Raw genomic sequence first — 22,538 nt, 5'->3', positions numbered from 1 at the left:
GGCGACAGCTGAAATAAAAATAATGAGTCAGAGTCTGAAGACCAACAGATGGGAAAGTGTTTTCCCCTTGCTGGCCTGAACTGAGTGGCTCGAAGAGGGGGCTGGAAGGTGGAACTGGGCTGCAGGACAGGCCATCGTCCAAATGAGCGGGCTGTATCCAGCGTGCAGGCTCCGAGGGGCTGCTCATTTGCGGGGATGGCTCCATGTGTCTGCAGGAAGCCAGCGCGTCCCTGTGCGTGGGGGTGGCATGTGAAAATGCACAGCAGCCCCAGCCCCATCTCTGGCGCCACCACTCCTTTCCTGCAAATAAATCTCTCTTTTGGCCCCATCCAGTTGCTGTTTCCGCTGCTCCCTGGCAGGCTCCTGCTGCTGCTCCTGCCCTTGGAGCCTGGGCTAGGTGCCTGGGGCAGGGACCACTGGTCCCCCTTCCCATGGCTATAGGAAAGCAGCAGGCCATTCCCCAACAGCCACCCAGATCCTGAAAGCCAGACAGAGCAATAAGATGCATTTTTCAACATCTCCTGCGTCTGGAAGGGATGTGGAGGTTCCTCAGATGTGGCCACATGCAGTTCTTGAGGGGAGGTGGGGTGGGAAAGGAGTATTTTCCTGCAGGCAAAAAGGAAAAGCGGAGTCATGACCACCGCAGCCTTCTCTGCTGGAAGAATGCAGTCACACCAAGCCAGACTGGTGCAGCCTGAAGGAAATAAATGAGTTGTCCTCTCCCATTTGCTAGAATTAAATCCTACAAATGGCCTTGAAATCCCTTGTGGGGTGAGTTTTCAGAATTCAGTGCTTGATACCACCTCTCTTCTACATTGAGTTTACCTGTTTTACTTTGTACTTTCATTTGGTCCTGCAACAGATTAGATTTATTCCAATGCTGTTTACCCATGTTGGTGCTATTTTCCCCTAAAGTAACTACATGAAATTAGTTCCTGTGGAGTGAGTTTTAATGCAGGCAGGCTATGAAGGTCTTTATCAACTCCATTCTTCACAATAACAATGTTACTGCCAGCCTGTAGAGAACCTGCAGGGAGACACCACAACCCCTTTTTTTTGTTAGCAACATTGCATGTGTGGGAGGGAAGTCCTTTATGAGCAAAATTAATACTCTCTGCAATTACTCCAGTTGTTTAAAAGAAACAAAAACAGTTGGGGGTGTCTGTTCATTTTGATTTAACTACAAAATATTTGCACCAAGAAAATTCTTTTCCCAATCTTGCCGCTTTTTCCTTTTTCCTATCCCTGCCCCAAAGTGCTTGATACTAAAAAAAAAAAAAAAAAAAAAAAAAAAAAAAAAAAAAGCATAACGAAAGGCTGAATAAGGTACAAAAAAACCCCACAAAACTCTAAAACTCCCCAGATCTCTTGTTCCAACAAGACCTGTGGGAGCACCATCAACCAGCACTGAGCCTTGCATTAACAGCATGAATCCTTGCTGGAGGAAATCTCAGCAGTTTGCTTGCAGCCAGCAGGCAGGGTGTTGTGTGCATGCCATCTCTCCTGGCCCAACACCAACACCTCTCAGTACTCAGCAAAGCTGTGTTCTGGCATGAGGGAATGCCCTAGCAAAGCAGGGCCAAGAAACACTTAAAAAAAAAAAAAAAAAAGTAAAAGGTGTGATTAAACTGTAATTAGAAGTGTTACTTGCAACCACTGGCACTTGAGCTGGGTCATCTAAATCCAGTGAGAAACACCGGGCAGACCACAGTGGTTGCACAGCTTTTTATACCCTCTAATGTGTTTGCAAGTGTGAAAACAACATGGGTTTCGGTTATGCAGCAGTTTTAGCACCTGGGAGGTATTTTCTGTTTGCTCCAGGTCTCTGAGCACTGAAGTGAAAGCATCAGGCCACCAGAGGTCAGCTCAAGGGGTTGCCCCGAACAGCACTTCTGCATCCCAGTGCTTAGGTTGTGCCCTGTGCAAGGCAATGTGATGTTCTGCATCCCAGTGCTTAGGTTGTGCCCTGTGCAAGGCAATGTGATGTTCTGCATTGCATTGCTTAGGTTATGCCCCGTGCAAGGCAATGTGATGCAGCCCAGGCTGAAACTGGGGCGTGGTCAGGAAAAATATGCAGCCTCTATCTAGTTCAGGTGCACAGCATGGTACTTACAGGACTTGGAGCTCCCAGCCTGTGTCTACCACTTGCTCAAGAGCTGGTCAGGTGGGTATATGTTCCTCTCTCCCCTTCAGCACCCACTGGTGGCAGATGGTTCCTCCCTGGGGGCTGTAATTTCACTGTTGCCAACTCCCTGGTGCAGCCACAGTTCCCAGCCCTACCACAGCCCTGACAGTGAAAGAGGTTGTTGAAATAGTCACCTTTTTCCTCCCATAACTGGAGAGGCTGTGCTGTCATGCCCAGCAAAGGAAGCAGTGGTTTGGAGCAGGAATGTGAGGACAGCCACCACACATCCTTCATCCCTGAGCCCAGCAAGCAGAGTGGCAGGCAGAGGAGGGTGCAGCCACATCCAGCAGTGAGGGTGCTTTCCTCTGCAGAAACCTCCACCATCAACAGCTCTGGCATGAGAGAGCTGGCTGGATTTATTCCCTCCTGAGAGAATATTGCAACTCTTGGTTACAGCTTTGACAACCTCTGATTAGGAAATGGCATGAGCAATTTATGCCTGTTAATCACAGTAGTCTTAGTACGAGACAATTAGGGTCATTGCTGCTTAGAAAACAAACAGCCCAGATGAAGCTTACGAAACAGAGATTGCCAAAGCAAAAAATACCTCCATAACTTCTCATTAGAAACACTCTAGGAGGTTTTAAAAAGAAAAAAAAAAACAACAGTTTGGGAGGGAGGAGGAAAAGAATTTCCACTGGGAAAACATCCTGGCATGGTCCAGTTTAGAAAAATTCATGTTTTTATTTTTAATTCCTGAAAAATCTTGTTTCACAAGGAAAAAAAAAAAATGTTCCAGTCACATTCCTAGGCAGTGGAATTCCACAGTAAGGCCTCCAGTGACTTTCCAGGTCCTTCAGACCTCTGGAGAAAAATGTTAAAAAGAAGTGTAAGCCAGGGTTGTCTGTGGAATATGAGCACAAACAAGCTGCAAGCACTGCATCCACCCTTCCCCTCACACTCGCTTATCCCCGTGGCCTCACGTGCTCTGACATGGCAGGACTGCTGTTTTCCAAGGATAACCCATATCTCCACACAGCCTTAAAGGGGCCTGTTTTACCCAGTCCTCTCCCAGTATCATATTCAGCTCATCTGTTTCAAGCACATCAATGCTCGTACTCAAACCTGAAGAGCAAATAAAGGGGACTGAAGTGCAAACAAAGGGGACCTTCCCCACTTGGCTGGGGAAGGTTTAAGATCCCAGCTATAATTCCAGGCTGAGGTCCCAAGGCACACACCCTGGATGCTAAATACATGCTGTGCTTTGCCAGTTAGTCTCCACTATTGTTTCTCCCCCTTGAACACCAGCCTGGGTCTGACAGTGACTCACATCAGCTTAATCCTAGCTCCAGAGGCTGGAATAATTTTATCCCCATCTGGAGCAACAATGCAGTGTCACAATCCAAACGTTTTAAAGCATGAAGCAAATAGCATCACATTCATGGGAAACCACCTAGAGGGTCAGCTGAGGACGGTCTTCCCTGCAGCCCCAATTTTGCTTGAATACAAGAATGAGACATGCCCATTCCCTTGGAAGACATGGCAGAAATCAGTACGTGATGGAAGGAAACAAGATCTGACAACACATCATTAAAAATCTACTAACAAGGGGGAATTGCTTTCTTTTTTTTTGTTTATTGTTTTTAAATATCACTTTTTTTTTTCTCTTTCCAGAAGTCATTATGTCCGACTCCATTAACATTCAGGTAAACAAGTGAAAGAACAACAGATGGGCATGATCTCGCAGCACAGGCACAGCCGCTGGGAGCAGGGCTTGCCTTTCTTTGCAGCAGCTCAACGTTGTGTTCCCTCCCTGCCCTCCCTCCTTCACCTTGTACCCCCTCCCTTCTCTGTACCAGCACAGGTGATGGCTGGCAGCTGCTGCAGGACATTGCTGCTTCAAACACAGAGCAAAGTCCAGGACAGGACAGAGGAAGGCAGGCAGCTGAGGAAGGGATCACAGCACCTGGCTGCCCACCTCACTCCCAGCCAGGCTTTCCCCTGATGGTGTGGAGGGGCAGGCAGGAGCAGCAGCAGTGGCATTACCAGCCCAGTCCCCATCCAGATGGCAGCACAGGACATTTTGGGCAAATTTTGGTCACTTTAGGAGGAGCCCCTCAAGTGTGCACAGGACTACCACCACACCCCCCTCCACCCCAGGCCGAATTTCAGCATAGTCATTCTGCAATCCACAATAGCTCCCCTACAGCTGTGCCCCCCTTCTCGTGGGGGTGCACAACTGCAGCAGGCACTATTTCAGGCAAGCAACCTTTCTGCCTTCCCTCAGCACCATTCCAGATGCATACTCAGCCTGCCTGCAGGCCCCCCTCCCAGAGGCTGTAAAATCCCATGCTGTCAAAGCCTGGTTCACAGAGCATCTTGGTGTTAAGGTTAACTGGTTGTAAAATTGCAGCAGTTCATCACACTATGCACACTATGAGAAATGTTTATTAAATTGATTTTTGTTTCATTTCTTTAAAAAAAAAAAGGCAGAAAGAAGTTAAACACACTGCTTTGTGGCATGCTCCACAGAATGAAAAAATCCCAAGCATTCAGTTAAGCTGTCAGCGGCTCTGTTTGACCTTTGGATGCGGTCTTTGAACTCAGACCTGGACAGTTGACACTCCTCATCCCCACCTCAGCTCACAGCCATTTTCTCAGCTGCCACTAGCTCCAGGAGGGATGCTTCCATGGAGAGGGAGGGGTCTGTGTTTACAGCCTGCAATTCCATCCTTTTCTTCCCTGGGGCTGTGGAGAGGAGCAGTATAGGGTGCCATGTTGCATACACAAAGGCACAATATTCAGGAGAGGCACTGGGCAGAGCAGGGGTCCTGCCTAGTGGGTTTTCCCCCTTCACCTCAGCCAGCTTTGGGACTGACCAACTGGCAGAAGAACCCTGTGGCTTTTGGATCCTGAGGGCTTGCAACGGGACGAGTCCCCTCAGCCCTTCATAGCTCCCTTTCTAGTTTGTGTTAACTCAGGTCCAGCTTCACAGGAGACCCAAGTGGGTAGTTTTTTTCAGAGAGGGTTTCTCAACAACTTCATTGCTCTTAAGCATGATGGTTCCTCTCTGTCCCTGTTCTCCCAGGGCTGACTCCTCCAGCTGAGGACCATTCCATCAAGTGTGGGGACTCAGCTGGTAACTAAAGAAAGCATTGTCCTCTCTGCAAGCATCCTTCTGTCTCTGCTTCCATCACCCTTCTCTAGCTGTTCCCCTCCTTGAGCACCTTTCCTGCAGCAGCCACTGAAACAGGAGATGGCCCAGGAAGCTGCCTCTGGAACTCTCCACAAGCCACCTCTGAAATGAGCCAGATGGGGAACTGTACACCCCCTGTGGGACACAGTCTGAGCAAACTTCCCGCTCTTCCTCCTCTCACAGCTCTCAGATTCCCTCTCCAAGTACCACTTTCTCCCAATTGCTCCTGCCTGGGACAGCTCAAACCCTTAAAGTACAATGTCTGAGGACACACCTGACCTGCATCGAGACCCAGTCTGTCTTCAAACAGAGCTCCAGCTATGTACACAGCATCAACTGAATACTGAACAATATCAAAAATACGGTATAAGGAAAAGAAAACAGAATTGAAATGCTTAATGGCATATTTATACACATTTACCAACAGTCAACAAAAAAGGTGGCAAGTTACACATCCATTCTGTATGCTGACAATCCTGATGCACATAGATGTAAACACACATGCTTGGATGATGCATATACATATGGCCACGTAACAGAGTAGATGACCTGAAGGAGCTACGCTGGGGAGCAGGGGAAGGGGTTACCTACTGCAAAACCTCACCTCATTCTCAATGTGCACAACATGGACATTCAGGGCAGTGTTGCTTTAAGGCTATTTCTAAGGCTGAATCTTTTCTTGTCCAACCTCTCAATATGAAGATCTGTTGAAGCACTTCCTCCTCTTTACCCAGCACAACTTGATATATATATATATATCTATATATATTTACCTATATACTTTTTAAAGGCCCTATATACTAAAAGGCAGGAAGAGGAAAGGGGGGAGTAGAAGGGAAGAAAAACTTCTGAATGGATCAATTTGCCCCAGTGCAGGAATCTTCTATCCTGTAATGGCAACAGCCATGACAGCCACGTGCAGTGGACAAGGTACTAGTTTGAAAATGATTGATGATCACAGGCCTCCCTCCCTATCGGATCTGAAGCTCTCTGTCGTGACAAAGGGGGAGAAAAACTTTAAGAAACAGAAATACTCCTGAAGTGGGGAAAGTGATCACTAATTTAAACTCCTCCCCTCACCTGCTTCAAGGTGGCAAAGGAGCTGAGATACTATAATTTCCAGCTCAAGTGCCCGTACGGCTAAGGAAAAGGCTTTGCTTAAAAATATATATCTATAGAACTATACATATAGATCATCTTTTTAGTGACACTCTGATTTTATTACATAGCTCCTGGGTCACTCTCCCCCTCTATCTACATGGTGACAGAGTGGCATATAAAAGAAGCCACAGACATCAAAGTGATAACCAAAGTTACCAGATCACAAGAATGTGTTTCAACTGGTGTGATCTAACATGCTAAATTACCTTGATTTTATAAGCTGATCTGCTGTTAATATAACTGGAAGGTCTTAAAAATAACCTTTTTTTCACAATCAGATTATGACAATTTCTCAGCAATATTACAGTGTGTGACAATATGCTATAATTAAGAATAATTTCACTGAACAAGAGAGTGATGCAAAGATGAAATTTTAAGCATGTACACGTATGGTTGGGAACACCCAAGCATCATCCTGCAGTACATAAAAGCAGGATTTCTAAAGTCAAGGACTTTTTTTTTTATGTTTTCTTCTTTTCCCAGTATCATTTCTATGTGAGCATTAGCTTAACAGTGGAAACTTGGTATAGGACTAGATTCTCCTTGAAACATATATCTATAATGAAACACTGAAGGACATTAAAAAAGTAATTTAATTTTCAGTTTGTTATATTTGAAAAACTGGGACTAAAATTCACCCCCAGCCACTGACCTTTTAATGCAATGAATCAATGCAACTGAGCCAATTTATAAAATTATAGCCCCAAGAAAAAAAAAATCACAAAACCAAAAAACATTTTTACTCAGAGAGTAAAACAGTTTCAGCATGACTTCTGTTAAGGACTGACCTACCAATGGAAACAGGCTGGAGAGAACAATGCCTGTGTTTCCCCTGGGATACATTGCACCCAGGCAATGGAGCCTGCATCCTTTCCCCTCCTCTCTCCCAGGCTTTGGACAGTCAGCCAGGCTTCCCTATGGACAGCTTGGAAACACCAGGGAGGTGGGGTGATGGCTGGAAAAGATGAGTACAAATTAACAAAAATACTGAATTCTGCTTCAACATCCAATCAAAAAAGTTGGTAAAACCAAGGCAAAGTTTTCTGAGACCAGGCTGCACCCTTCTCCTCCGCACATCTTCCACCAGTGTTACTTCTGAGTTACTGGGGGTGGGGAAGGAGGAGGAAGGACTTGATCTCCTGCTACAGCAGCTTTCCCATCACACAAAACTGATGTGTAACTAACTCAGCCACAAAGATACGGGAAAGTTTTATTTATTAAACAAAAAAAAAAAAAAAAGTACTTCAAAATAAAAATGATAAGTACTGTATGGTAATATTGGAAGCATTTATATACACAATTTTCTTTGTCTGTTGTCGAAATGTCTCCTGGTCACTCGGTGGCACTTGGGGTCCCCTCTAGCGCCGTCCGCCCTGATCCCCCCTTCCCCTGCCCGGCTCTCACGGCTCAGTAGACGGAGCTGTTCCTTATGCCACAGCACAGCACCATGCTCAGGATCATCTCAAAGATCTGTTGAGAGACACAGGGGCACCACTGAGGCAACAACCAGCACGATGCAAGAGTTCTCCCCATCCCAACGTCCCCCACTCCACATTAACACCCTCATGCCAGAGGTAAGGGCAGGGATGCTACACCTTTGTTGCTGTTTTCATATGGAGTTGGCCAATTTGAGATAAGGCACTGTCCTCCCATCTCTCACTGGCAGCAGTGGTGGTACCTGACAAACTTTTTGGCCAACAGCTACGCAGCAAATGCCTCGAAATCCCTCCAGCACTACAACCCAGCCTTTGCACAGATGCCATGTTACACCCCCACAGCACCCAGCCCTCACTAGGGAGCAAACCCAACGGAACAAAGCAAGCAAATCCCTTCCCACTGCACACCCCAGCAACAAAACATGGCAGCCTGTAGAACAAGTGGTTTTGGAGGAGGTTTCAGTGATGCTCTGCCTTTTTGGCTGGGTTTGCAGGTGCTCCTGCTCTACTGAGCTTGCCAGGTGCCTCCCCTAACATCCTGACTCCCCAGAGGGATGATGAAGCCCTTGGTCTCGCCATGTTCCAGGCTCTGTGTGCATAAGGCTGGTGCTGCATGCAGAGTTCCAGGGGCATCCAGAAGAGAGGGACAGATCCAGCCCAGCTGGAAGAGGACCAGGTTTCCCTGAGGTGGCTTTTCCCTGTCCCACCAGGCTGTTACACTTACCATGATCACAGCAACCACGACAGCAGCGATACCGATCAGGTAGAGCTTCCCAGAGAAGAGCTCATCGATTTTTTTGTGACAGTTGGTGTTCTGAGGCAGAGAAGCACACCAGTCAGTCAGCCTGCTTTCCCCACAGCCACCCCCAGCACCAAAAAAGGCAGGTCAGCTTCCCCCTGGTCCCATTTATGTCGCCAGGTCCTGGCCCCAGGACTTCCAACCAGACTTCACCCCTCTGCACCTGTCAGTCCCCTCAAGCAGGAACAGCAAAGAAGAACCAAATGGGAACCTTTAACATCTTTCTATACCATCCCCAAATAAATGAAATCTCTACCCTTTATCTATTTTCCAGTAAGTCCCTAAATTTCCTTGGCAGCAAAGGTTTCCTGAAGCAGCTGTGCCTACCTCAAAAAAGCTTTTCAGGGAGTCCTTTCGGCAGAGGTCATCCCTCCACACAGGAGTGAAAGTCGCTGTCATAATATCAGAACCACAGCAGTCCAGCTACATGGAGAGAGAAAAAAAGAAGTAATGGAAAGCCAACATCAGCAGACAGCAAACACTTCTGCAATGCTCTCCCCACCATTACACATTCTTGAAGTCACCCAAGATTGAGGAGGCATCTTGGAGGGGGAAACAAGGGTGGGGAATAAGTCACCAAACTGACTTTTTTCTTTCCATGCAATGCAGTTGCTTCCTACAACAGTCCCAGACAGATCTGGCATGGATTTTCTGGAGGAGAATGAACCCAGCTCTCTCCAGGGATTTTGTTTCCTGCTGAATGGACCAAGTATCAGGATTAATATCCTGATCCTGTATCCTCAGAGCTACATTCTTTTTCCATTGAATTTTACTTAAATCAGGAATGCTGAGCTAAATGAAAGGCAACTTAATCAAAGTTTGGTCCAGACTTCCCAGCACCATGTGATGGAGAGAATACTGAAGAGAGCACAACTCTGCTTCTTAAAATGTAACAACAACAAACTTGATAGGCTAAGCCCTGCACACAGTATCTGCACTTTAGACTCTGCTTTTCCCACCCATTTTCCTGACTTCCATTATGAATTCTCCAGCACAACCACCACCACCTTACCGTTTCATGGAAGGTCTTCACTACAGCTTTGGCGTTGCTTGCATCTGGTTCTCCCATGAGCGTCTGTTGAAGCGCTTGATCATAGAACTGCTTCACGTCTTTGGCTATCTAGGAAGGACACAGGAAAACTCCTTTTCAGCCAGAGGAGGAGGAGGAGGAGGAGGAGAAAACCTATCCAGCAGATGTGCCTGAAGAACAGGTTCCCTCTAATAGCACTTGGAGTAAGATGAGCAGTTTTTGAATAGATTTGGACACCATTTGTTTGCACATGAAAAAAGGCATGTCTTTCATAGGGCTCCAGCTGTCACAAATATTAAGAACCCCATCCACCAGCCAGCAAATTTCAGACAACACTATCCAAGACCTCCACAAGCTCTGTCTAGGAGATAAAGACAGCCAAGGCCAGGAGGGTGAGCCAGAAGTTGAGATAGCCTTCAGCCCACGTGGATGTGCTGCTGGGCTCAGGAAGGCAGAAACATCTCATTTTGAACCACATATAGACAAAGCAGGCAGGCAACACAACTCCCACTGAGGCTGCAGAAGCTGGACATGCTGGAAAAGTCAGGAGGAGGTGGGGTGCACAGGCAAGGCTGTCTGTAAATACAGGCACCTCAGCTTACTGAGTGGCTCAGAGGGGATGGCAGGAATTTGGGAGAGATTGCTCACTAAAGCCTGGTCAGACAGCTCATTTGGGTCAGGAAGCCTAGGTGCATTTAGATGCATTTTAAAACCCTGGCTGGGTCCCTACAGACACTGCTATCCTGTAAGTGGTTATGTGAGACACCTTATTCAAACTCTAACCCTGCCACCTGGCTGCTGAACTGCAGCCACCCATGAGGGCCTGCTCCACAGTGCAGAAATCTCCTAACTTTTAGGGAACTGGCCTTGTGACTTCTCCTCTAACACCTTTCAACAATTTGAGAGAGAGAGGTGAGAGAAGGCCATGCAAAAGAAGCAAAAGAAAAACAAAAAAGCAAGGAAGGGAAAATGCTTTCTGGAACATCTGCTCTTGGCAGCACAGGCTGGATTAGCATACGAAAAAAGAAACTGCAGCAAGATGATGCACGATTTCAATCAATTATCCCAGAACTCTTTCATCACTACTCAAAAAAGCTTGCTTTGGAGGATGATATTCTCCAACCAAACCATTTCATTCTCGTACATAAAAATAAAACTTAAAAAAAAATCCTATGTATTGCCTCCCCATTCTGAATTTACAGCATCTCCAAGAAGGCAAGCTGAGGGAGAGACTGCCTTCAGCTTTGAGAAAAAGTGTCCCTTGTGGAAGCATCTCTTGGTGGCTGGGGTGATTCAGTGCTTCCCTCCCAGCCTGTGCTGCTCCCAACCAAGGCAGGGAGAAGCAAGCCTGCTTTGTGAGCAGGGATTTCAAAATAGCCCATTCATCATCAAGGCTGCAAAACTAGCTGATGCCAACAGACTGCCACCCTTCATTTTAAGCTGCAAAATTAATTTTGGGGGCTGAGGTCATCACTTCTGTATTGGAAAATCCTAGATTTCTCAGCTAGTGGCCAAGCTTCTCCCCAGGATGGGACACAACAGCTGTGGGGTCCCTCCTTACTCAGCCTTCACTTTGTTTTGCTGTCGGTTGTAGTTGCACATCTTGGACTCTTCAGGATTCACAAACTAACATCTGCAGAAGGCACAGCCCCTCTACAGAGGTTAATTAGTTCACTAAAGTTGCTAGGAAACAGCACTGTGCCTGCATAATAATGTTTAGCCACAGAAGAGTTTATTCCAGTGAAGTCGTGCTCTCTCCCGAATGACTATAAGGATGTTCCCATTCACACGGAGCCTGGGAGCCACTGCTCACATGCATGAGAAAGCTGAGCAGGCCAGCACCTACTTACACAGCTGGCTAACATCTCTTAGGAAAGTAAACACATTTCCTACTCTGCCAGAGAGTCTAACCTTGGCTTTGAGCACAAGCAGTCCCCTTCTCTCCTCCAAACCCCTGAGGCCCAGTGATTAGCACCCAGGCTGCTGCTTGCTGCAGCACAGCCACAGATCCCATGCACAGGCAGTTCTGCATTTTGAGACCAAACCCCTGTGTGTGAGCACATGTGACCACAGTGAAGGGAAGATGAGCAGAAACAGAAGGGGAAAAGCTGCAATTTCCAGTTCTACCCTTCAGTTGAGCTCCTCCAGCCAGGAAACCTTATCTGAGCAGTCCCTAGCAGGGTGCCTAGCAGGACAGACACAGGACTTGGACCCCTCCTGTGTGCAGAGCACATGGATCACAGCAAGCCCAGCGCTGTGACAAATGGCTGAAGCGGGTTATATGGATATGGCACTGGGGAAGAGCAGGAAGCACCAGCAATGCCGTTAATGCAGGATCTCCCTGCGCGGCATTCCCGCCCTTTGGCACTTCCCGCCCGGGCTCGCTGCTGTTCCCTGGCACTGAGGACGTGCAGATGGCTTTCCTTCACAACTCCATGCACGAATCCACTCCCCCTGCGACTGACAGCGTGGCAGCTCCGAGGAGACCCAAGTGAGACAGGCTATTTTTACTCGAGACATCGCACCACATACCCTAAGGGCAGCTGCTCCCGTCAAGTGCTCACATTTAAAGTTCATCAGCCCGGCCAAGAGCAGCGAGGTGGCCTGCCCAGGTCACACTGCTAACCCAAGCCCCTGTTACCCAGTCTGGGAGCAGTTTGTGAGCAAAACAGCTCATGCTGGGATCTGCTGCAGTTCTGCCCCAGCCTCCCACTCCCACAAACACAGGTTTTAGAGTCTTACTTGGTCTTTGTTGACAAAACCCCAAATTCCAGCCGCAACTTCGCAGGCAAACAGGATCACCAGGCAAGTGAAGAACTGCAAAGACAAATCAAGAGAGGGATCCTTAACATATCTGCAGCAATTAGGTGGGGAGAGGTGTGGAGCAGCACTTCCACTGACAAATCAGAGCAAGGTGTCATCTGACTTGAAACCATTTTCTCTCTCATACATGCACTGAGCCCAAACACATTTTCCTGTAACTCATCACATGCCACCCATGTCCAGATTGTTGAGCAGGGATTAGCAAAACCTTTCCCACAAAGGGACTGCCAGGGATGAAGATGCCCTGTGTAACACAAGATACATTGCTCTGCTTCATGCACCTTCAGGACCATCCAGACAAGGTTTCTGCTCTGCCACAAATGCTCTGAGGACTGGAATTGCCAGTGCAGGGTTAAAAGCACATTTCAGCTGCTGAGGAGCTGGGGATGTCAGGCTGTGATTTATGGCCAGCTCTCTGGCATCCACAGCCCTGCAAGGCTACTGCAGTTTTTTGCATAAATACTAACAGTGACGTTTTCCCACAGTCCCACCCTGTTTGTGCAATTCCAGCATTCCTCTCTGCCATCCTCCCTTTTTGTTCAGATCCCGGGAACACATTGTGATGGGTGGTCACTTGGACTGGGAATGGGAAGCTGTAAACTCATACACCAGGGTCACATGAGAAGGCACAGAGAGGCATGCTCCATAGGCAGCCAACATCACCTCTGTGACAACATCACTCAATGACTTCTTCCTGAGAAAAGCCCCAAAGTGGAAGAAGTCAAGAAGCAAAAGAGGTGAATGCAGTCAAGGACAGACAAAATTACAGTACAGCATGGGAAAACAGCCCCTGGCTCCTGAGCAGACTCTGTTCAAAACATATTCAACACATTTTCTCCAACAACAGATGAAACAGGAGCTATGACCTGGCTCTCACATACAAAAGCAAAGGGTTTTTAGCAAAATGGAAACAAGACTATTAACCTGACAGCAGGAAAGGACTTCCAACATCTTTGTCCGGTTCCTGAACAATCAACTCCTATGTGAACATCTAGCTATTCCTAATTTTGTAGGAACATCTTTGAAAGACTAGGTCCCACATCCCCCCCCAAGGACTCACACCACCCTAAACCTTGGGTGCAATGCCACTGTAGGGCTGGTTAAGCACTAGGGCTCCCTCCTGCAGTGGTTACCCTTCAGTGAAGGATGGTTCATTTATCCCAGATGTGGAGGTATGACTTCCTCCAGATTCAGTTCTCCTGTAAGCCAGCTCCAGAACACCAGGAGATGCAGCTTGATGCTACAGGGACATAGTGGTGGTCCTGGCCAGGCAGCTGGCTGTGTCCCAGCCCCTTTCCAGGGAGCAGAGCCTGCTCCATGCCAAGTGGCTCCCTCCTCTCTTCCTTAGGTCTTGCTGCTCAGCTTCCATGCCACCTTTGGCACAGGATTTTAATAGCATGGAGCTTCCTGTACTTCTCCCTTTTGCAGTAAGCCCAAAGTCACTCCCTCAGCTAGGTGGAAAAAAAGGGAGCATGGCTGCTTCCCTAAAACACCCCAAGGATGCTGCCTGGAAATGTCCTTGGAACACAGTGGGAGCCTTGGCCAGCAGAAAGCATCCTCATGGGGCATCTCCAGACTTGTCTTGGCAAGCCAAGGTGTGAGCAAACACGGGCAGTGCACAGCAGCTAGAGCTGCTAATTTCAGCCAGAGCAGCCGGTTTCCCTGTCGGACCTTGGGCACCTTGTACCATCTGCCCTTCCAATCCTCCAACTTCAGGAGGGAGTGAGAAGTACTTCAGGGTCAGTCATCACTTGCATTAACAAAACAAAATAAAAATCCAAAGCTGCCAAACTGTGCTCCAACAACCCCTGTCAGATTTGTGTGCAGGCTCCTTGTATTCCCAGCAGCTGGGATAATGCCTGCAATCTCCTACTGGAGCTCCCATCCACTACATTCAGAACATTCAACACTACATTCAACACTGGGCAAAAGCATCCCCTTATTATTGGGAATCAGCAGCAACCAGAGGTGAAGTCATCTGCAAGAGTGAGGCAAAGCAGCTCCATTTCCCAATGTCCCAGCTGAGCCCACATCCATCAGTTGCTACACCACTACTAAGAACCCTCCAGCCCAATGAAGCCAAGTGCTGGAAAGTCATTTGAATTACAAAAAAAATTTAAAAAATTATGTTTTACCCTTCCAGTTTTACTTTTTATGCATCATGCTTAAACTGAACCACATGTGAGAACTTGCTTTAAGTAAATGGGTCTCCCTTGCTCCCAAGGTAAAGGCTTTTGGTGTGGCTACAGTTTATCCAATTAGGCTCATCCTGTGCCAGGAATCCTGAGCTGCTGCCTCACATCAAGGACGCCTGTAGCACTTCAGTAATGGATTTTCCAGGATATACCTAGATGTTCTCACTAAGAAATTATGGAAAGTCTTTGCTTTGTTTCCTTGTCCAAACAGATAAAAATAGTAGATGACCCCTTAAAAGAACTAGAATTGCTACAGGCAGCCTTGAAACAGAGTGAGAAGGGATGCTACAGGGGACACCAGGTAAGAAAGAGGGGTTAATGGGTGCTTGGTAAGGCAGCCAGACCATGAAGGGATAACTGCCAGGGAGGGGGGGTTCACATGTAACAGAGAAAGAGTCTCCAAGAATCCTGCTGATCTCACCCCTTCTGCCCTGCAGCCAGGCACAGGCAGGACACTGCAGCTCACCAGAGCTCCACAGGCTGGGCAGAGATGCCCTCAGCCACGCAGCACTGCCTTGCTCCTTGCAGAGGTCACCCAGCTCCCACCTTTGTGTTCACACATCCTCCCAGCCCCACTCGCTGGGAAGGACCCCAGCAAGGGAAGCACAGCCATGTGCCATGCAGCAGGGGGATCAGGGTGCCAAGTGACTCCAAAGCTTTGTGTCTCCTACCGTTCCCAGAAGACACTGAGACTCCTGAATGGCACCGTAGCATCCCAGGAATCCCACGAACATCATGACAGCCCCAACTGCGATCAGGATGTAGATTCCTGCAAGGCAAAGTGAGAGGCAGACACATTACTGCACAGCTCTGTCCAGCAGCACCTTCATGCCTGACTGGACATTCTGGCTCCTGGGGTGGATAATTATGGTTGTGCAGAATTAAGGCTCAGGAGATGTGAGGGCAGGAGACACAGCAGAACACAACGTACATGAGTTGGGTCTCAAAGTGTTTGAAGCTGCCAACACTGGAGCTTTAATAACTCCATCACCTCCAAAATGAGAGGAAACACAGAGTAGCACTAGGCAGAGGATGTAGGAGGCATGACAAGAGCTCTACAGCATCCTCACAGCTGTAGCAGGAGTTACCCTGGCACAGTGTTTTAAATATTTAAGCAGAGATGGAAATTATTAGTTAGCATATCTTGTAAGATAAACAGTAAGGCACATAGTTTATTTATACTAAACATCATACAAATATTTATCTAGCTAACATTTTAAAGGCAGATGAACCATATAACCAAGGGGAAAGTACTGCTTAAGCATCTCACTTAAAATCTGGTGCTTTTTTTTTGTTATAGGTTCTTCCACAGAGAATACAACATTTTTTACTTTAACTTATTGAATTTGCACAGGCAACTTGCACCATAACTAGTTCAAAGCTTGAAATGAGGCATTGGGAGTGGTTCAGAAAACAGAGGAATAAAAGTTTATTCATTCAGGAAACAAGAGCTTATCTCAAGTCTGCTGCCGCGAGTAATCACCATGGTCTCACCAACCACGAGACTGGTGAAGCCATAGTGATTACTCAGCCAAACACTACCAGCTCAGTTAAATTTGACACAGCTTTTTGCTGGTGTATCCCTTATATTTAGTGCATTTTTGGTCAACTAATGTTCTCAAGTATTGTGGTTCTACTACCCTCTAAGTGAATCTTATTTCTCATTCAAAAGCAATTTCATACATGCAAAAATTACAGATCAGGTAAGACTGCAGTCACTATTTCTAATGGACAATGAAGAAAACAAAAGAATCATGATGAGGGTGAAAGAACATGGGACATCCCAGAGGTAACAGCAACACAGTGAATCTTACTAGTGGTTGGGAGACACATCCCTTCAATGAAATGTTTTCTTCTGCTATGAGTGAAAATGTTTTAAGTTATTAATCAGACTGTCAGCTCTCCTTTAGGAACAGCCCTAACATATAAACAGACCTCAAGATTAAAACTGTTTGTACATGCTTGTGATGTTTAAGGTTTTTCTTATCTCTGCAGCTTTTAAACAATTTTCTGATAATTAAAGTGCAAAGTCTAAAGGCCATGCACCGAGAGCAGAGTGAAGTCAAAACCCTTCTCTAAAACACCAGATACACAATAACGGTCTCCACTTGTTTAACATTCCCTTACAGATCCTTCAAACTTGGGAAAGGCTGGACTTTGGCTCCCGCTTCTTCCCCCTTTGAAACAAAGCCCACCAGCACGCCAGAAGCCCAAGCACCAATGCCAGGGCTGACTTGGCGAGTGGCGGTGACGGAGAGGCCGCCCCAGCGGCTCCAGCACGCTCCGGCGTGTCCCGGCAGCACCGCGCTCACTCTATTTTTAGGCCCTGCAGGAGGGAGGAAGCCAGCTGCAGGGGAAGTGCCACAATGGAGCATGCTGACCCCGCAGGAAGCCCCTCTTCACAAAACCTGATGGGATCTGTGGCCGGAGACACCAACATCCTCGCGGCAGCACTGTCAGCGACGGGGCCGGAGGCGCGAGCTGCGCCTCCTGAGGGTTCTGAAGGGGCTTCAGCAGCGCCCGGGAGCCATGGAAAAACAACAGGCAAAAAGCTCCCCAAGTGGGGATGAGACACCTCCTTAGGTGAATGTGTGCAAAGAAAGGAAAAACAAGCAAAAGAAACCTCCCAGGAGAGCTCCTTGGAAAGGACAGTCCAGCAGATGAAGTTGTGTAAGCCTGTCTGAAGGGAAAGGAAGTGGTTTTGTCCCAATGGCTGGAGATAGGATGAGGTGGAGCAGCTGGGCAGGGAGACAGCATGGCAAACAGTGGGCTGGGCTGTGTGCAGGACAGAGGGGCCCCAAAGGGCTTGGAGGTGGTGGGAAGGCATTAATAAGCCCTGTCCAAAGAAGGCAGTCTGCTGGACACCTGCCAAGCCCTAGAGAGACTGATGGAGGCTGTCAGACACTGCATAACTTCTGTCTCACAAAGAACAACATACCAGCAGTGGTGTCCCAAAAACGCTCTGCTCACTGTCACCAGAAGCTGCTAATGCCCAAGAATCAGCCCTCACCACTCCAGCTTGTACCAGCAAAGCTGCTGGCTTGGGTTTTCAACCCAAACCATGGCAGATTTTTCTATTTTAAGCGCTGGGCAGTTCAACTGACAAGTCTTCATCCCAAGTCAGAAAATCAACTTTCCTCATCCCTGAGTGCAGCAGTTTCTGACTTCTTCACCCATTAGGACAGTAGAGAGAAGACAAAGCTGTGCTAGGGGCAAGTCATTTCCAGAACTGACAAGTCACTATTCATGCTAACCACCCCAGTATACAGGTAACAAGCAGATGCAGCACATTTGAAGACCAAGCAGCATGATGCTGAGACTCCAACAACAAGGTCACCACAGACAGAAGGTTTTGTTCTAAATTTTTTCTAAATAAACACTGAAGGCACCTTCTGGGCTGAACAAATATTGCCAGGAGATCACAGTCACAGGGCAGCCCATATTGAAGGGACCTCAAATGATCACCTGGTCAAACCTTTTGTGAGACTGGGAACCTTAGGAGAGACTATGCAGAACTCTGCCCAATTATATCTTGAAAACCTCCAGTGATAGGGACTCTATCATGTCCCTGGGGAGGTTTTTCCAGTGAATGATTGCTCTCATTGTAAAAGATGTTTTTCTGATATTGAGATCATCAGGAAAACACAGGACCCACTAGTGGCTAGGAAAGCTTTGCTCTGAAAACTAGGAAATGAAAGCCCAGCGAGACCCTCAACTGATGGAGGAGACTAAGAGGAAACACAGACATTTGCTGTTTTAGAGAAGTTTTCCAGTGACCTCTGTACTTGCTTCTTGCTGGGATTTCTGGCAGCTTCAAAAAAAACAAAACCAATCCTGACCTGCTGAACTCCCACCCCAGGCAGGCTGTGTAGACCTTGGACTGTCAAGTGACATCCTGGCTTCCTACTCCTCTCCCTGCTCTCACTTCACCAGCTCCTCATCTGAGCCAGCACGGCTATCAAGTGAGGAAACAGCAAGAAGGAAAGGAGGGGAGGGGAGGGGAGAAGATGTGCACCACGTGCAGCTTCCTGAGCGGAGCCCAGCGGATGCGGCCGGTGCGCTGGGAGCAGCAGGAATGTGCAGCCAGGCGGGGGAGAGGGCAGCAGTGACTGGCCTGAGCTTGGCAAACCACAAAAAACCCCTGGAAGGTTTTTGGAATAAAAGCCAGCTTCATTCCCAGGCACAAACAAGTGGCTGTTATGGAGTCGCCTTTTGTTACCGAGGGCCAGAACACGACAGCCTCTCCCGGGAGGCAGCAGAGCAGGACTCTGAGCTGGAGCTTATTTAAAAACAAGCACAAAGTATTTACTGCAAAAATAGCATGTGCAATGAGGAATGCCAGCGGTGTTTTGCCACAGAAATGCCATGCTGAAGGCTGAGAAAGCAAAGGAAGGCAATCCAAGTGCCCAGCCACATGCTTTGAATGGTGTTTGTTTTCCCACACCCATCCTTCCCCTCCAGGAATGGGGCTGGTGGGAGGGTCTCCACTTTCAGACTGGATGCCAGGCAGCTGGGGGACTATTTCACAGCAATCACAGTGCAGACTGGAACGACCAAGCCCTTTTCCCAGAAAGCAGCCTGACACATCTTAGCTTTCATTCCTGGCACACAGGGACCATGACGCCTGCTGTGGTTTTGGGCTCCGTCTCTGTGAGCAAGGCACCTGTCATCCCATCCTGGGATGACACATTATCCTCCTCACAGTCACAGGAGACTCCTCACAAGCCTCTCCCTCCTCTGTGTAAGCATTTAGGGTTAACCCCTAAATCCTTTCCTGGGTGAGGAACTCATGACTACAATGGTTATTTGCTCCTTCAGGGCTCCACCCAAACTGGCACAATTTGGCAAGAGCAAGGCTCCATCTGCCTTTCACATGCCACTTCCCAGCTCATTTTTACTGCAGCTTTCTCTGGGGTTTTACAACAAGCAGTGCTGTTTGCTGTAAACAAAAAGTAAGGTATAAACTGCAATCTGCAGTGCCTACAGCCATGCTGCCCCCTCACCCAGCAGCAGTGCATGAGAGAACAGCTGGAGCTGCAGCCACAGGTACAGTGAGCAAATCATGCACAGGTGTTCATGGTACCAAGGCACCTCCACATCCCTGAGCAGCACTACACTGTGATTTCTGACCCTATGGCACGGTTCTCTGAGAAGGCAGCAGCCAGAAAGATTGCTACAACTGCCACACATAACCAGCCCCACACCAAAGCAAGCTGTGAGCCTCAGGACCTGTATCTGGGAGCTGGAGAAGTCAGAGGAGGGAGTCAATACTGCCTGGAGTCCTCTATCTCCTTCTGAGATGGAGCCTTCGAGCAGAAAGCTTTAGGAGAGAGACCAACCACTCTCAGCTTCACCTCCTCATCTGAATTCCAAGCAGGAGCACAGGAGCCATGATATGATCTCCTCCCTCAAGAGCATCATGACAGGACATGATGATCAGAAAAAGCAGCAGCAGTGGGCCAAACACCATCCCTCTTTCCCCATTACAACCAGGGCATGCACTGCTTTAGGCTGCAGGGATTTTGTAAAACTTTAGCAAAGCCCCTAAACATCAGAGACAGGAAACTGATAGTAATTGAGCACTTCTCTTGGTTTGATGCTAGGTGGGAAAGAGAAAAAAAAAGCAGCCAAGAGGCCAGCTTAGCACCCAGCTCAAGCAGAAGATGCCTCCGTGGAGGGCCCTCTACCTGCAGGCCAGGTAGGAAGCAGGATGCTCAGTTCTGGGAGCAGGGAAGGGAGCAAAAAAGGCAGTATTCAGTGTCAATTACTTGCTTTGGCATTAAAGCAGCATAGCTTGTTCTTGCAGGATTGTAAAACCCATGTTCTGTCCCTGCTGAGAAATAAAAAAAAAAAAAAAACCCAGGAAGAAATAAACAGTCTTTAAAAAAGGACACGATGAAAAAACAAATAAAAGAAGGAACAAGCACCACAGTGTCCCTCTAAAAGAAGCAGGGAGCAGGCCAGCCCTGGCTAGCTCTCCTCCCATGCCCCTCCATGGCCATCAGAGACGCTGTGCAGCTCCAGGCATGGGCATTCCTGGACAGCACCCTACTTCTCCCCTCATTTAAATCCTTTCCCAGCATCCTTAACTCATTTGGCTAAATGGAAGCCAGCCACTGCCTCCAGGTCACCATGGCAGTATTTCCAAAAGACAAAAAAGAAATCAAATAAGAACACCCTCCCCCCCCAGCACAACACCATGCTTCCTGGGAAGGCCAGGCAGCTCTCCAAGCTGTGCCTGCCCTCCCCATGGGATGGGCTTTAAAAAGGGGCTGAGAACAGACAAAAGAGAGATGTTTATTCTCCCAACAGGCTCCTGTGGGGAGATTCTGCACATCCAAGAGTTTTGCAAGCCTCTGAGGAAAGGAGGGAGGCTTCAGTGCCACCCTGCTGTTGCTCCTGGCTTGGAGATGCTGAACTCCACTGGGCTTATCACCACTGCTGCTGCAGGGAAGGGTGGAACCATCAGACACTGGCAGGCAGACTCCCTCCTGCCCCACACCACCCATTGTGGAAGAACACCCTTCCCAGTAGCCAAAGAAATGACCACGATGTTCCTCCTGGCAGCTCGGGAGCAAGTTACAGGCACAGTGGAAAGTCCCTCCAGGGCAGGGTTGGGGCAGGAAAAAGATGGCTGTGTGAGCCAGCCAGCAAAGCAGGGTCTCCCAGACATTTTTGTCCAGTTGCCTGGTGGAATTGGCCCAGCAGAGCTGGCAGTGCTTTCTTCAAAGTGGGGCGAGAGAGAGGGGGGCTGGAAAAAGAGAGGGTTTGCTGGAAGATGACAAGTGGGAAGCCCCTCCATTCCTCTCCACCCCCTTTCCCAAGGAAAACATTGCTGCTCTGTAGCTGCTAATGACTTCCAGATGGAGCAACAGGGTCACAAAGCATGGAGAGCTCTCACGGGGAGATGAAAGCCTGGACATGCTGCCCTCATGTGCAAGAACAAGGCAGGAAGAAGGCACGAGCACCCCTCTGTCAGAAACACAAAGGGGTGGTGGGGAAAGCCCCAAAGAACGTCCTCACGTGCACACACTTGTACCCAAATCCACTCCACACAGATGCCACAGTCAGGCTTCTTCTCCTTTGCCTACCCAGGAAACACTGGAAGGAGACTCAAGCTCTGTAACTTCAGCACACCTGCAAAAGCTGGGAGGAAGTCCATGGCACATCTCCAGGACTGGGATGGACAAGGGTGGCACAGCACAGGTGAGCCAGGCTGGAATATGCTGCCCATCCAATCCTGCCCCAGCCTAGGGCACTTCTGGGCATTTCTATGTGCCCTGGGATCTCACCCACGAAAAAAGCACAAATCCCACTGGAGGATTCCTTGTGGATTTTGCATGCTTCGAACACAGTGCAGGTTTTCTACAGAAAACTGTCCAAGCTACAGGTTTAAACAGCTCTGAAGAGCAAAGAGCCACCTCTGGCACAGGTCCAGGGCAGCAAAGCCAATGGGAAGAGACAAAGGAAAATAACAACTACATTAGTTGTAGTTGGATAGATCTGAACCCAAAATAACCTGATGCTATCCGTGTATTTTTAAAGACATAACCAGTTTTAGTCTGCAGAGTAAATGAAGCACAGGAGTTGGTCATGACCAAGGAAGAATGAATTACAATTAAATGGAAATGCAATGAAATAACATGTTGCTTTCTTAATAGAAACTGAATTTTGTGATAAGAATACAAAAAAAAAAAAAAAAAATCCCCTATTCTATCAGATACACGGTTTAAGCCAGAAAGGAAAGTACAACAAAAGTGTTTTGCCTTAAAA

At 48.0% G+C, this 22,538-nt stretch overlaps 1 protein-coding gene across 1 annotated transcript in view; it reads right to left on the bottom strand.

Annotated features, from left to right (window-relative positions):
* Positions 1–4,555: 4,555 nt before the first annotated feature.
* Positions 4,556–22,538, bottom strand: part of CD81 (CD81 molecule) — a 33,671-nt gene continuing 15,688 nt past the window's right edge. The window contains exons 3-8 of the mRNA XM_071427750.1: positions 15,437–15,534; positions 12,490–12,564; positions 9,730–9,837; positions 9,045–9,140; positions 8,643–8,732; positions 4,556–7,952 (exon numbers count right to left, since the gene is read on the bottom strand). Of these exons, the coding sequence (XP_071283851.1) occupies positions 7,890–7,952; positions 8,643–8,732; positions 9,045–9,140; positions 9,730–9,837; positions 12,490–12,564; positions 15,437–15,534 (530 nt within the window). The 3' untranslated portion in view covers positions 4,556–7,889. The remainder of the gene's footprint in view (positions 7,953–8,642; positions 8,733–9,044; positions 9,141–9,729; positions 9,838–12,489; positions 12,565–15,436; positions 15,535–22,538) is intronic.

Source organism: Agelaius tricolor, unplaced genomic scaffold, assembly GCF_023055355.1.
Source record: "Agelaius tricolor isolate 1412-34295 unplaced genomic scaffold, bAgeTri1.0.p SCAF_5, whole genome shotgun sequence".
In the NCBI taxonomy this organism is placed as follows: domain Eukaryota; kingdom Metazoa; phylum Chordata; class Aves; order Passeriformes; family Icteridae; genus Agelaius; species Agelaius tricolor.
Note: the sequence above shows the minus strand (reverse complement) of the source record. Positions and strands in the feature narration are given on the sequence as shown.